Below are 14566 nucleotides of genomic sequence, written 5' to 3' on the forward strand. Positions count from 1 at the left end.
GATTCAGTCAAAGTTCTGAGTATAACTGGAACATTGAAAATAGGAGGTACATTATTTTATAAAAATAAGCAGAAAAACTTAACTGTAATATATATATATATAAATATGCTCTTTGTTAACAATAGTCAGTTGTGTTTGCAGTCATTTTTTAAAATAAAGTTTTTTACTTGAAGCCTTCCAAAATAGGGGTGGTTTCATTAATGACATCAGTATTTGAAAAAAATGTTTAAAAATACTTGTTTTCTCTTTGTCTAACTAGATGTGATGCTGACCCTTCAGCCTTAGCCAACTATGTTGTAGCACTGGTCAAGAAGGACAAACCTGAGAAAGAATTGAAAGCCTTTTGTGCCGATCAACTTGACGTATTTTTACAAAAAGGTAATTATTATAGGCCTTCAACCAAATATTTAAATAGAGATTTTAAATTTAAAACTTCCGGATAAAATCTTAAAGATAAAGCTTGAAAGGAAAGAAATTGGTCAGAGTCCTTTAAATACTTGAGTATACCTATTCATGCTTAATTATTTATTGTGTATTTGGCAAAACTTTTTTCCCTTTCCTACTCTGCTCCTCTCCTATATTGAGGCAGTGGTAATTCAAGTACTTTTTGAATGAATGAATCCTTGGAGCTTGTGGTAGAGCCTCGTTAATGGTTAAAGAGTAACAATTTTAAAGATAATGAAACTGCTTATTCTTACTGTTTATTAAGATAATGAAGGTAACTTTTTCTCCTTCTTGACTGGGGCTTCTTGATCTGCAAGAAGAAATGCGCAAGCTCCTCTTCTCTGTGTGTCTTGAACTTCTCATCTTCTTAGCAAAATCTTGCTCCTAGTCTGTGGAGCTTCCTGGGGGCCTCCCTGCTGCTTCTCTGACCTCATCTCCTACCACTCCCTGTTTGTTCCATTCTAGCCACGTGGACCACCTTGCTGTTTTGTTCAGCATGGTAAACATGTTCCCAACTGAGGGCTTTTGAACGCTGTTTTACCCTTGCTTGAAACGCGATTTCTCGTGGTTTTTGGCCTCTTCTCAAATGTCATCTTCTCAGAGTGGTTTCCCCTGAACATCCTGTATACAGTATAGGTCACTCTCTCCTCTTCCCATTTTTGCTTTATTATTTTTTCATGGTATTTGTTACTCCCTGTCGTGTTATATGTTAATCTGCCTGTTTATCTGTGTGTGTCTCTCTCCACCTCCCATTTGTCTTTTCCTTTGTTAAAATTGGAGACTCGGAACCTACAGACTTGACATATAGGAGATACTCAATAAATATTGTTGAATGGACAAACAGGAATGTGGATATTTTATATTTACTAGTTGATATAGTTGTTAGTAATGAGAAAAGATCCTTTAGCTCAAGTATCTGCTAAGAAAGAAAAGATAGTCATATGGCTTCTCAGTCTGAAACAAAGGATTACATATATTTTGTGCATTTTTAAGGCTTTTTATACAAAATTAATGTAGAATTCTTTCAGTACAGATGAGTATTTTCTAAATATTGCTTAGTTTTAACTAAAGATAGTCATGATATGTGTATCTTTTAAATTACAAAAGTAATACGTTTTAAAAATGTATTGAATATATAGAAATGCAGAGGCATATGAAAACAGTCTTCTGATCATAAAGTCTTTCGAATGGTCTGATTAATTTGTCTTAAAGTTATGTGTAAGAAGAGCTTACCATTTTATAATCATGGAAAATGCTTACTGCACAAATTAATAACCTAAAAAGTTTATGAAAAGATGCTTTTCTGAAGAAAAAATTAATTTGACAGTTTAGAAATAGTTATTTGTATAAAATGTGTAACAGTTGCGGTGTAAGCAGAATCTATATTATATTATACTTTTAATATCCTCTTTAGCTCTTCCTGAGTGGTAGGACCCATGGAAGTGACTTACATTTGGTTTAAATAAAATAATATAAATATCTTGACATTTAATTTTTAATAACTTCCTCTGGTTCTCTCCATTAAAGAGTCTGAAAAAGTTATAAAGTAGAGCAGCCTTTTTCATGTTTTACTTAAAACACAAAATGATATTTTCATACCATTCTCATGTCAAAATTTATTTTTGAACTAATTTAAAAAATATTTTAAATTAAATATGTGAGTAGGCAATTTAGTTAATCTAACAATATAAAGGTATATCATGAAAGTCTTTCTCACCACATCTGATCCTTTCCCACCCCCAGTGCATTACCTTGTCATTTTTGTGTCCTTTCAGAGTTTTCTTTAATGAAAAAATATATAGATAGAATATTTAATTTTATATCTTGGAGTGTTGATATTATCAGTACTCATTCTTTTTATAACCGCTCTGTGTTATTGTTTGATTGTCATATGATTTATTTAAATAGTCTCTTATTCATGGAAATTTGGGTTGTAGCCAATCTTCTACATACTCGAACAGGCAATCTTGCATATAAATCTTTTTATACATGTGCAAGTATCTTTAAAGGGTTTTAAACCCCAGAAGTGGGATTCTCCGCCATAAGGGTTAGACTCATTTTCAGTTCCACCAGCTGTGAATGAGATGTCCCACTTTCCTCAACTTTGCCAATAGAGTGTGTTGTCGAACGTTTGGTTACCTACTAGTCATTCCCCATTTCCCTTTGTGTAACACTTATATATTATTTCTTCTCCTTAGAAACTTCAGGTTTTGTGGATAAGCTATTTGAAAGTCTCTATACTAAGAACTACCTTCCTCCTTTGGAACCAGTTAAGCCTGAGCCAAAACCATCAGTCCAAGAAAAAGAAGAAATTAAAGAAGAGGTAATGTAAAGTTTTCTTTTGCTTGCGGGAACTTTTTAGGTCTTACTACGTGTATCATTCTCAGTTGGTAGTTGACCTCTGTAAAAGTTACTCTCTTTTAATTAGACATAGAGAACGGACTGATGGGTTGCCCAGGGGGAGAGGACTGAGGAAGGGGTGGAGTGGGAGTTTGGGGTTAGCAGATGTGAACTTCTATATACAGAACAGATAAACAACATAGTCCTACTGTACAGCACAGGGAACTATATATTCAATATCCTATGATGATAAACCATAATGGAAAAGAATATAAAGTGTGTGTGTGTGTGTGGTGTGTGTGTGTGTGTGTGTGTGTGTGTGTGTGTGTGTGTGTGAAGGCAATGGCACCCCACTCCAGTACTCTTACCTGGAAAATCCCATGGATGGAGGAGCCTGGTAGGCTACAATCCACGGGGTCACACAGAGTCAGACATAACTGAAGCTCGACTTAGCAGCAGCATATATATATATATATATATATATACATAACTGAATCACTTTGCTGTAGAGCAGTAATTAGCACAACATTGTAAATCAACTACACATCAGTTAAAAAAAAAGAATGGGCTCCCAGTGTGTTTTTTCAGGGAATGGAAATACAAAGAAACTTTTCTTCTATATTGGATAATGTATAATTTTGGTTTAAGTTATGGGTTAGGGAATTCTGGTGGTCCTCGTTAGTATAGTGATGAGTATCCCCACCTGTCATGCGGGACCCCAGGGTTTATTTCCCTGATAGGAAGGCAACATGCCCTTGGGCTTCCCTGATGGGTCAGATAGTAAAGAATCTGCCTGCAATGCAGGAGACCCAGGTTTGATCCCTGGGTTGGGAAGATTCCCTGGAGAAGAGAATGGCAACCCACTCTAATATTCTTACCTGGAGAATTCCATGGATAGAGGAGCCTGGTGTGTTAAAGTCCATGGGGTCGCAAAGAGTCGGTCAGGATCTAGCGACTAATGCTTTCACTTTAGGGCTTCTCCAATGGCTCAGTGGGTAAAGAACATGCCTACAATGCAGGAGACATGGAAGAAGACGCAGGTTCAATCCTTGAGTCGAGAAGATCCCCTGGAGAAGGAAATGGCACCCCACTCCAGTATTCTTGCCTGGAAAGTCCCTTGGATAGAGGAGCCTAGTGGGCTCCAGACCAGGGGTGTCCATGGGGTGGCAAAGAGTCGGACACGACTGAGCAGCTAAGCATGCAGCATGCAGCACTTAGGACTCCATACTTTCATTGCTGAGGGCATTGGTTTAATCCCTGGTCAGGGAAATTTTTTTTAAAAAAGGTATAGGTTAGGTATCTTTGTATAATAAGTTAAAATTTTTGCAACATGTGTCCTTTTTTAGAGTCATTGAAGGTCAGTGGATTGGAAGTGTCTGTTTGAAAGATAGCTTGTTTGAATGAGGAAAATTACATTATCTTGAGTTTTGAAAGAACAGTTAAAAAAACAAAAAACAAATTGCTACACTATTTCATTTTGTGTCTTTGCAGTAAATCCTAATTTTGAAAATTATGAAAAATGGATTTCAGCTTCTATGTATACTACCCCAAATGTCTGGCATTTTTTCCATTTTCTTAGCTTTTATACATAACTTAATGGTTATTACTGACAAATAATAACTTGTAGAATAGTGTGTAAATATAATAGTGTATAGTAATTGTTAGATAACATTGAAGGGAGGAAGTTGTCTTTTTTTGTACCTTCAGCCACTTGCCATCCTCATAAATATTTAGTAGGTATCTCTAAAAGATTATATTTTTAAAGCCTCCATATATTCTTGTATATAAAAGTAACAATAACTCCTTAATATCAGATACCCAGTGTTCAAATTGCTAATTGTTCATAAATGTCCATTTTTTCCCCCATTTGAGTCAAGATCTAAATAATCAAGTTAGCTGAACTGTCTTTTTTTTTTTTAATTCCTTCTTATGTATTCCCTCTCACTTCCCTCACGCCAAGGTTACTGCTACTCTTATTTCTAATACAATGTATTCTTGTTTTTTTCATTTTATGTAATAAGAATCATATAGACTTTTTAAAATCAGTACAAATCAAGCATTTTATTTATATAGCAAGGAAGCACTCATTTAGTCTCGACTTAAATATACTTGAGATTAAAAATCATGTTTTGCAGTGTACCACAGGATGCTGAATAAGACTTCATCCATATTGCTTTGGATTTCTTGATCTTTGTATGTTTTCCATACCCATGCTGCTGCTGCTAATTCGATTCAGTCATGTCCGACTGTGCGACCCCATAGATGGAAGCCCACTAGGCTCCACCGTCCCTGGGATTCTCCAGGCAAGAACACTGGAGTGGGTTGCCACTTCCTTCTCCAATGCATGAAAGTGAAAGGTGAAAGTGAAGTTGCTCAGTCATGTCCGACTCTTCGTGACCCCATGGACTGCAGCCCACCAGGCTCCTCCGTCCATGGGATTTTCCAGGCAAGAGTACTGGAGTGGGTTGCCATTTCCTTCTCCGTTCCATACTCATGGGAACAATTAATTTAGCTTCCTTAACCTACTAGATGCTCCCTGGATGTAAAAGTCTTACACTCATTTGTCTAGCTTCCTTAGCTTATTTTTACATGAGATTCATTTATATTGTGCATGCCCTTTGACTTTTTTAAACAGCTTATTGATATGTAATTCACCAACTTTACAATTCACCTATTTAAAATATACAAATGTGATAATTTTCATTGTATTCAGAATTGTATAACCATCTCCATAATCCATTTTAGAACATTTTCAGCATCCAAAAAAGAAACTTCATGCTCATTAAGCCATTACTTCCAAGTACTTCCAGTCCCAGTCCCTACCCCAGGCAATATACTAAACTATTTTCAGTCTCATTAAATTTGCTTATTCTGGACATTTCATATAAATGGAAGTACACAGTATGTAATCTTCTGTGGCTGGCTTCTTCTGCTTAGCATAACACTTAAAAGGTTCCTCCACATTGTAACATGTATCAGGACTTCTGAATAATACTCCATTTTATGAATATATCACTTTTTCTTTATCCAGTCATCAGTTGATGGATATTTGTATTAATAGGCAAATAGTTAATACTTTTTATCTATCATAAATAATACTGCTATGAACATTCATGCACAGGTTTTTGTTTGGTTTTATGTTTTTATTTTTTTGGGTCCTTTAACTTTTTAAGACTAGGTTTTCCCATTAGAAAAACTAATTAGTAGTTTGGAAAATTACTTCCCTAAAATTAGGAAAATTCAAGGAGTGAATTAATAGATGTCCATTAAAAAAAAAATTTAGAGAATATACAAAAGCAAAAAGAAGGATAAAGTTCTTCAAGTTGATATTTTTTAAGTCTCTTTATATCTTTTAACCCCCCACTTCCTACTTACCTATATATCTCTCTCCTTTTCATCACCCCCTTTTTTCCTTTAAATTTTTTTTTGTTGAAGAAACTGAGTCATTTGCTTATGGAGTTTTTGACTCTGGATTTTGCTGATTGTATCCTCTGTATTTCCTGTGAACTGGTAGAGAGAATGATTTTTAAATATAGTTTAATAATTGTAGAATGTTTTGTCAGCACCATATGGTTGTCATATTGTGGCTGCCATTTTATGTTGCCTGGATTTTACTAAATTGTTATCTTCTGTTCCATTCATTCACTTCCTGATTTGTGTATTTTTAAACGAGCCTCTCATTAGATAGGCATTTGTTTAGCTCTTTCAAATGTCTTCATTGGTCTTAATTTCTCTTTAGTAAAGGCCATATATATATATTTTAACTTATTTAATTTTGGCTGTGGTGGGTCTTCATTGCTCATGTAGGCTTTGTCTAGTTGCAGGGAGCAGGGGCTACTCTCTAGTTGTGGTATGCGGGTGTCTCATTGAGATGGCTTTTCTTGTTGTGGAACACAGGCTCTAGGTGCCTGGGCTCAGTGGTTGCGGTGCATGGGCTTAGTTGCCCTGAGGCATGTGGGATCTTCCCAGACCAGAGATTGAACCCATGTCCCCTGCATTGGCAGGTGGATTCTTTACTACTGGACCACCAGGGAAGTCCCATGTATTTGTTTTGAGATTAACTTGTGTTTAAAAAACTCTAATAGAATCACTAGTTCTGTTTTTCTGGTCAAACTTGACTTTTAAGTTTTAAGAGAAGCCTTAACATTTCCAATAATTCCAATACCATTTTTCCATAATTCACATGAAATACTTAGTTTTATAGCAGTGGTTAACTTAACCGTTTGTTCCTTAAACTTTGTCTATGAAATAAATCTAAGTTCTCCTCAAATGAATTATATTGTGAATACATTTTGTGATTAGAAAAACACACAAACCATTTTACTATATGATACTTAGAAGTAGAGATTTGTTATCTTTACTGTTACATTTTAAAGAATGAATTGCTGTTTTCCTCCTACACTGCTATTAGGGTGATATTTAAAATTTAACATATTGCTGTTAAAGTAATTTCAACATCTTTTTTTGCTTCTTCCTGTTGACTGACTTTGGGGGATGTGATTTGACTTTAGTATTTCAGTATATTTATGCCCTCTCTTGTGGCCAGAAAGATTTATCAGGTGGATGTGTTTTATAATTTATGGAAGAACTGTTCTTGTTTCTAATGAATATTTTCATGTAGGTATTTCAGGAGCCAGCAGAGGAAGAACGAGATGGCAGAAAAAAGAAATATCCTAGTCCCCAGAAGACTCGTTCAGAATCTAGTGAACGAAGGTTTGTGTTTATCTTCAATTAGGAAGACATTGATAACTCACTTTTCAGTTACTTTATAAGGACATTAGCAGGATTTTTGACATATGCTCTACTCCTCTCATTGTAAAATGATTAAAGAAATAATTTTTTTCAATTCCCTGTGTTTTTTGTCTTTGTCATACTGTCTCTTCCTTTTATAAACAACAATCATTATGTGCTTTCCCCAAGAGCTCAGGGGTGGGAGCAGTCTCCTTAGAGAATATTAATGAAATGTTCCATTTGGTTAGGGGTGTTCAGTATTAAAATTGTCCATAGCATTTTATATTACAAGTAGTACAGTTTATATGTTGATTCATCGGCCTACCATCAAAAAATTAGTCTTTGTTTAGGAACGCTTTGTTTTGAACTTTTTGTCTTTTCTAGTTTTAAATATGTTTTTCCTTTTACCCTTCCCCGTGCTTTGGATTCATCTCTTTTTTTCATTTCTCCCCACCCAGTATACTTGAAGGGAATGCTTTTTCTTTTTATATAATGGATTAGAGGAATTATTCAGTGGTTTTACGGCTCTCTGGAAAAGCCTAGGAGTTACGAATTTTGATGAATCACAGAGGATAATTCATACTCCAGATTTGTTTTCTGTCCCGATTTCTGTAGTGTACCTATGGCTTTCATATCTGTGTATTACAGGACACGGGAGAAGAAAAGAGAAGATGGCAAGTGGAGAGACTATGACCGGTACTATGAGCGGAATGAACTGTACCGTGAGAAGTATGACTGGAGAAGAGGCAGGAGTAAGAGCCGGAGTAAGAGCCGAGGCCTGAGTCGAAGTCGGAGTCGAAGCCGGGGGCGCAGCAAAGACCGGGATCCAAATAGGAGTGTTGGTGAGTCCATGTGGCTTCCCCCTAAAACTCCATAGTTGCTTGTCTTCTTGTATCATGGTGTCAGAACATCCCTTAGAGGTAAATGTACCTTTAATATGGAAACATTGAAGGCAAAAGGAGAAGGAGGAGGCAGAGAATGAGATGGTTAGATAGCATCACTGACTCAATGGATATGAATCTAAGCAAACTCCAGGATATAGTGAAGGACAGGGAAGCCTGGCATGTTGCAGTCCATGGGGTCGTAAAGAGTCAGACATGACTTAGGGACTGAACACCAACAAGCAACCTTTAATATGTCTGAGCAATGTAAAATCTGGAATTGTGTCACAAATTTTTGTTAAAAAAGTCAGGGCTCTATTCTCAGGGTGGAGTCAAAGGAGTTTGACTAAACAGAAGAAGCTGTTTGTTTATGTATCATAGGACATGTCTAGATTTAAGTCGTTTTGTGTAATTGAAACACATGTCCTTTAATCAACAAAACTATTACCTGTGGGAGAGGGTTGCCTCTTTCCGTACCCACACCCCCACCCCCTGCCTGAAAATAATTGATTTGCTTTAAGGTTGGCTAGAGTATTTAAAAAGAGAAAAATTGCAGTAGATTACTGGGATCCCAACCTCTGATATCCCAGGATATCAGTTTGAAAGTCAGTTCTTAGCATTCTTACTAAGTCAGTAGAGAAACTGATCTTTTATACAAGTTACTGGTCAAGATCCATCACATTGTTGATGTTCCTGGTTTTAGACTATAGTAATAATGAGAGCACTTTAAAATATGGACAGCTCAGTAAGTTTACTTCAGTATTCTCATCTTGCCTTTTCTGTGAGAAAATAAATATAGTTTAACAACATAGAAGTCTGGTCTTATTTGTTTCTTGTCTTTACTTTGTCTCCAAAGCAGAACATAGGGAAAGATCAAAGTTTAAGAGTGAAAGGAATGACTTGGAGAGCTCCTATGTGCCTGTGTCTGCACCAGCTCCGAACTCTTCCGAGCAGTATTCCTCGGGGGCACAGTCTATTCCCAGCACTGTTACTGTGATCGCACCTGCGCACCACTCTGAAAACACAACGGAGAGTTGGTCTAATTACTATAATAATCATAGCTCTTCCAATTCTTTTGGTCGAAACCCACCACCAAAGAGGCGATGCAGAGATTATGATGGTAAAAATTCTCTTTTATATTGTACCCCAAAGTACTAGTAAAGCAAATGTTGCTAGTAGTGCATACCATTTCATTACAGTCTGGATTTTATTAAAAGGGATGAATGAGGAGGAGAATCTCTTTTGGCATATGCTTCTTTACTTGTTGGATGTAATAGTTTGGCTCTTGTTACCATAGCGTTCAGATTTGACCCTTTAATTTATTTTTTGTTTTCCTCTTTTCTTCCGACACTGTAAGTACACCACAAAATTTGGTAGACACTAGGAATTGTCATTTTTTTGTGTGCTGTTTGACCCTGGGGATTTGTTAAGCATGTATAACCTACTTACAGTTTTAACTTGCTAAGTTTCCATTTGAATGAATGGATCGGTGTTATGTGTACATTTATTTTAATTTTTTATTATGGGAATATTTAAAAATTTACAAATATTCACAAGGTAATATAATTAATCCTAGTGTATCCGTAACCTCATATCAACAGTTGTCAACTCATAGACAGTCTTGTTTTCATGTATACTTCCACAGCTCCTCCCTGGCCTGTATTATTTTGTAGCAAATGACTAGATATCATAACATTTTTTCTTTAAATATAGAATGTATATATATTTGCCTTTTATTTATTTTTAAGTAGGGAATAGAATCACATGATTCAGGCATTAACTCACCCTCACCCTGGTCTCCTAGCCCCAAAGATCTTCTCAAAGCCAATTTAATGCTGTCAGTTTCTTGTGTATCTTTCCCCTTAGTCTATGCCTGTGTAGATAAAAACGTATTCTCCCCCACTTTCTTTTTAACATAAATGTTGTACTTTATACTATTTATACTATGCATTTTGTTTTTTTTTTCACTTAACATTATTTCCTGGCAGTCATCCTGTGTAAACATATTAACTTTAAAGAGCTTCTTCAGTATTTTTTTTTTAATACTTCTTAGTATTCTGTATGTGCAGAAATGTGTTTAAACTTATTTCTTATTGATGACACTTTTGGGATGTTTCAGATATTTTGCTGTTACAAACAATTCTGCAGTGAATAACCTGGAACATAATATTCAGTTGAATAATTGAAAGTTTCAACTTATAGCAAAAATGGTTGCTTTAGAATAATATTGTGAAAGTAGATAGTTGAAAGTAGGTCATCTAATTCACATTTCTTATCCTCTCTACCTTTGTTAAGTTATTTAAAATATCAGAATTTTTATTATGAGAACTCAGTAGCAAATGGGTTAATCTGATAGTGGTTGGTAGCCTGCTTTTGACCTGATTATTTGCTGTCTCAGCAAAGCATAGTGTCACAGTATAGAAAGTAGAGAGTACACCTGTTCCTACCTCAGGAATATGCGATGGTAACAGAGTAACACTAAGAAGGCTTTAAATTCCTTGCAGAAAAAGCACTCCATAAATCAGATAGGTGCATGTTTCAGGGAGTTGTTTGTTTGCTGAACTCTGTGTAGATCATAATGAAATTTATCTTTGATTCTTACAGAAAGAGGATTTTGTGTACTTGGTGACCTTTGTCAGTTTGATCATGGAAATGATCCCCTGGTTGTTGATGAAGTTGCTCTGCCAAGCATGATTCCTTTCCCTCCACCTCCTCCTGGGCTTCCTCCTCCACCACCTCCTGGAATGTTAATGCCTCCAATGCCAGGCCCTGGTCCAGGCCCAGGCCCAGGCCCAGGCCCAGGCCCAGGCCCAGGCCCTGGCCACAGCATGAGACTCCCTGTTCCCCAAGGACATGGCCAGCCTCCACCTTCTGTTGTGCTTCCCATACCAAGTAAGTATATGTATAGTTTCTTTAGTGAAGAATATTTAGAGGAATACATCCCTTTTATGTAACTTGACACTACACTTTAAGAATTTGAAAAATAAATTATTAATAGAATTTGGTATATATTCCCATAATTAAGATGTTCTTTCCTTTTTTCTACCCAGTATCACATTGCATTATTTTTAGTACCTCCAAGTGTAAACTTTATTAGTAGTGCCCTAACCTATATTGACCTGGAGTCAAAATCTTGCTCATTGATAGAAAGCCAGCATTTTGAAGAGGTCAGAAAAAAAAGATTATGCCAGTAGGTTAGTGAAAGTTCCATCTTCAAAGGGGAGAAGGAAATGGCAGCCCACTGCAGTATTCTTGGCTGGAGAATCCTGTGGACAGAGGAGCCTGGAGGGCTGCTGTCCATAGGGTCGCACAGAGTTGGACATGACTGAAGCGATTTAGCATGCATGCATGCATTGGAGAAGGAAATGGCAGCCCACTCCAGTATTCTTGGCTGGAGAATCCTGTGGACAGAGGAGCCTGGAGGGCTGCTGTCCATAGGGTCACACAGAGTTGGACATGACTGAAGCGATTTAGCATGCATGCATGCATTGGAGAAGGAAATGGCAGCCCACTCCAGTATTCTTGCCTGGAGAATCCCAGGGACAGCCGAGCTTGGTGGGCTGTTGTCTATGGGGGTCACACAGAATCGAACACGACTGAAGCAACTTAGCAGCAGCATCTTTAAAGAAAATCTCTTAGAGAATATTGAAATACTCTTTAAAACATTTTATTATGGAACTTTTCTTATTTTTCTTCTTCCAGTTATATTAATGTATATACATACAGCACTGTATAGTTTAAGGTGTACAGCATACTGATTTGTTTTGTATACATCATGAAGTGATTATCACAGTAAGTTTAGTGATCATCCATCATTTCATATAGGTATAAAATTAAAGAAATAGTAAAAAAAATTATTTTTCTTATGAGAACTCTTAGAATTTACTCTGTTAACAACTTTCATATATAACGTTCAGCAGTGTTAATTATATTTATCATGTTGTACATTATATCCCTAGTACTTATTTATCTTATAATTGGAAGTTTCTGTCTTTTGACTGCCTTCATCCAATTTCTCTTCCACTTTATGGAAATTTTTGAATACACACAGATGTAGAATAATAATATACCATGTTTCATCATCTAAATTCAATGGTTAATATTCAGCTGTTTTTGTCTCATTTATTCTTCTTGCCTGCCCCACCCAATTTTTTTACTTTTTTTCCTGGAGTATTTTTCAGATATCAGAGCATTTCACCAGTATGTACTTTGGTAGGAATCTCTTTAGTGGTAAAAGACTTCAAAAAAAAAAAAAGGGTCAATATGCTGTTATCAAATTCACCAAAATTAAGAGAAATGTTTAAAAATGATCATTTCAAAAAAACAGTTGCTAGTTGAGCTAAAACAGAAATAAGACTGAATTTTTAAAATATAACTGAGAAAATTCTGGAGCAGTCATTTTACATATGCCAGTTCAGTTCAGTTGCTCATTCGTGTCCAACTCTTTGTGACCCCATGGACTGCAGTACAACAGGCTGCCCTGTCCATCACCAACTCCCGGAGTTTACTCAAACTCATGGCCATTGAGTTGGTGATGCCATCCAACCGTCTCATTCTCTGTCGTCCCCTTCTCCTCCTGCCTTCAATCTTTCCCAGCATCAGGGTCTTTTCACATGAGTCAGTTCTTTGCATCAGGTGACCGAAGTATTGGAGTTTCAGCTTCAACATCAGTCCTTCCAATGAATATTCAGGACTGATTTCCCTTAGGATGGGTTGGTTGGATCTCCTTGCATTCCAAGGGATTCTCCAACTCCACAGTTCAAAAGCATCAATTCTTTGGTGCTCAGCTTTCTTTATCATCCAACTCTCACATCCATACATGACTACTGGAAAAACCACAGCTTTGATTAGACAGACCTTTGTTGGCAAAGTAAAGTCTCTGCTTTTTAATATGCTGTCTAGGTTGGTCATAACTTTTCTTCCAAGGAGCAAGTGTCTTTTAATTTCATGGCTGCAATCACCATCTGCAGTGATTTTGGAGCCCCCAAAAATAGTCTTGTCACTGTTTCCACTGTTTCCCCATCTATTTGCCATGAAGTGATGGGACCGGATGCCATGATCTTAGTTTTCTGAATGTTGAGCTTTAAGCCAACTTTTTCACTCTCCTCTTTCACTTTCATCAAGAGGCTCTTTAGTTCTTCTTCACTTTCTGCCATAAGGGTGGTGTCATCTGCATATCTGAGGTCATTGATATTTCTCCCGGCAATCTTGATTCCAGCTTGTTCTTCCTCCAGCCCAATGTTTCTCATGATGTACTCTGCATATAAGTTAAATAAGCAGGGTGACAATATACAGCCTTGATGTGCTCCTTTTCCTATTTGGAACCAGTCTGTTGTTCCATGTCCAGTTCTAACTGTTGCTTCCTGACCTGCATACAGATTTCTCAGGAGGCAGGTAAGGTGGTCTGGTAGTCCCATCTCTTGAAGAATTTTCCACAGTTTGTGGTGATCCACATAGTCAAAGGCTTTGGCACAGTCAGTAAAGCAGAAATAGATGTTTTTCTGGAACTCTCTTGCTTTTTCGATAATCCAACGGATGTTGGCAATTTGATTTCTCGTTCGTCTACCTTTTCTAAAATCAGCTTGAACATCTGGAAGTTCACAGTTCATGTACTGTTGAAGCCTGGCTTGGAGAATTTTGAGCATTACTTTACTAGCATGTGAGATGAGTGCAATTGTGTGGTAGTTTGAGCATTCTTTGGCGTTGCCTTTCTTTGGAATTGGAATGAAAACTGACCTTTTCCAGTCCTGTGGCCACTGCTGAGTTTTTCAGATTTGCTGGCATGTTGGCACTTTCATAGCATCATCTTTCAGGATTTGAAATAGCTCAACTGGAATTCCATCACCTCCACTAGCTTTGTTTGTAGTGATGCTTCCTAGGGCCCACGTGACTTCTCATTCCAGGATGTCTGTCTCTAGGTGAGTGATCATACCATCGTGATTATCTGGATCATGAAGATCTTATTTTTACATGTGTTCAGAGGTATAAGAAAATACCTACCTGGAGACATTTAATGTTTTAAGAGTTGGCAAATTATTTGAAAAAATGGTTACCATTCATTTTATTTAAGTGGTACTTTTTCAATTCTTTTTAAAATTTTTAATTTTTAAATTATTATAGGCTCACTGGAAGTTGCAAAAATAGCTTAACATGATACCATGTACCCATTG

At 36.7% G+C, this 14566-nt stretch overlaps 1 protein-coding gene across 8 annotated transcripts in view; it reads left to right on the forward strand.

Annotated features, from left to right (window-relative positions):
- RBM27 (RNA binding motif protein 27) overlaps window positions 1–14566 on the forward strand; it is a 59756-nt gene that overhangs the window by 9620 nt on the left and 35570 nt on the right. For 2 of the 8 annotated variants that reach the window (XM_081505027.1, XM_081505030.1), the window contains exons 2-7: window positions 260–378; window positions 2643–2767; window positions 7406–7501; window positions 8164–8357; window positions 9253–9516; window positions 11001–11288. In XM_081505027.1, coding sequence (XP_081361153.1) covers window positions 7437–7501; window positions 8164–8357; window positions 9253–9516; window positions 11001–11288 — 811 coding nt within the window. In that variant the 5' untranslated portion in view covers window positions 260–378; window positions 2643–2767; window positions 7406–7436. The remainder of the gene's footprint in view (window positions 1–259; window positions 379–2642; window positions 2768–7405; window positions 7502–8163; window positions 8358–9252; window positions 9517–11000; window positions 11289–14566) is intronic. The other 6 variants (XM_081505028.1, XM_081505031.1, XM_081505023.1 and 3 more) reach the window with 3 other exon arrangements.

The sequence above is a fragment of the Giraffa tippelskirchi genome, chromosome 6, assembly GCF_054371585.1.
Source record: "Giraffa tippelskirchi isolate mGirTip1 chromosome 6, T2T-mGirTip1v1.2.pri, whole genome shotgun sequence".
Lineage (NCBI taxonomy): Eukaryota > Metazoa > Chordata > Mammalia > Artiodactyla > Giraffidae > Giraffa > Giraffa tippelskirchi.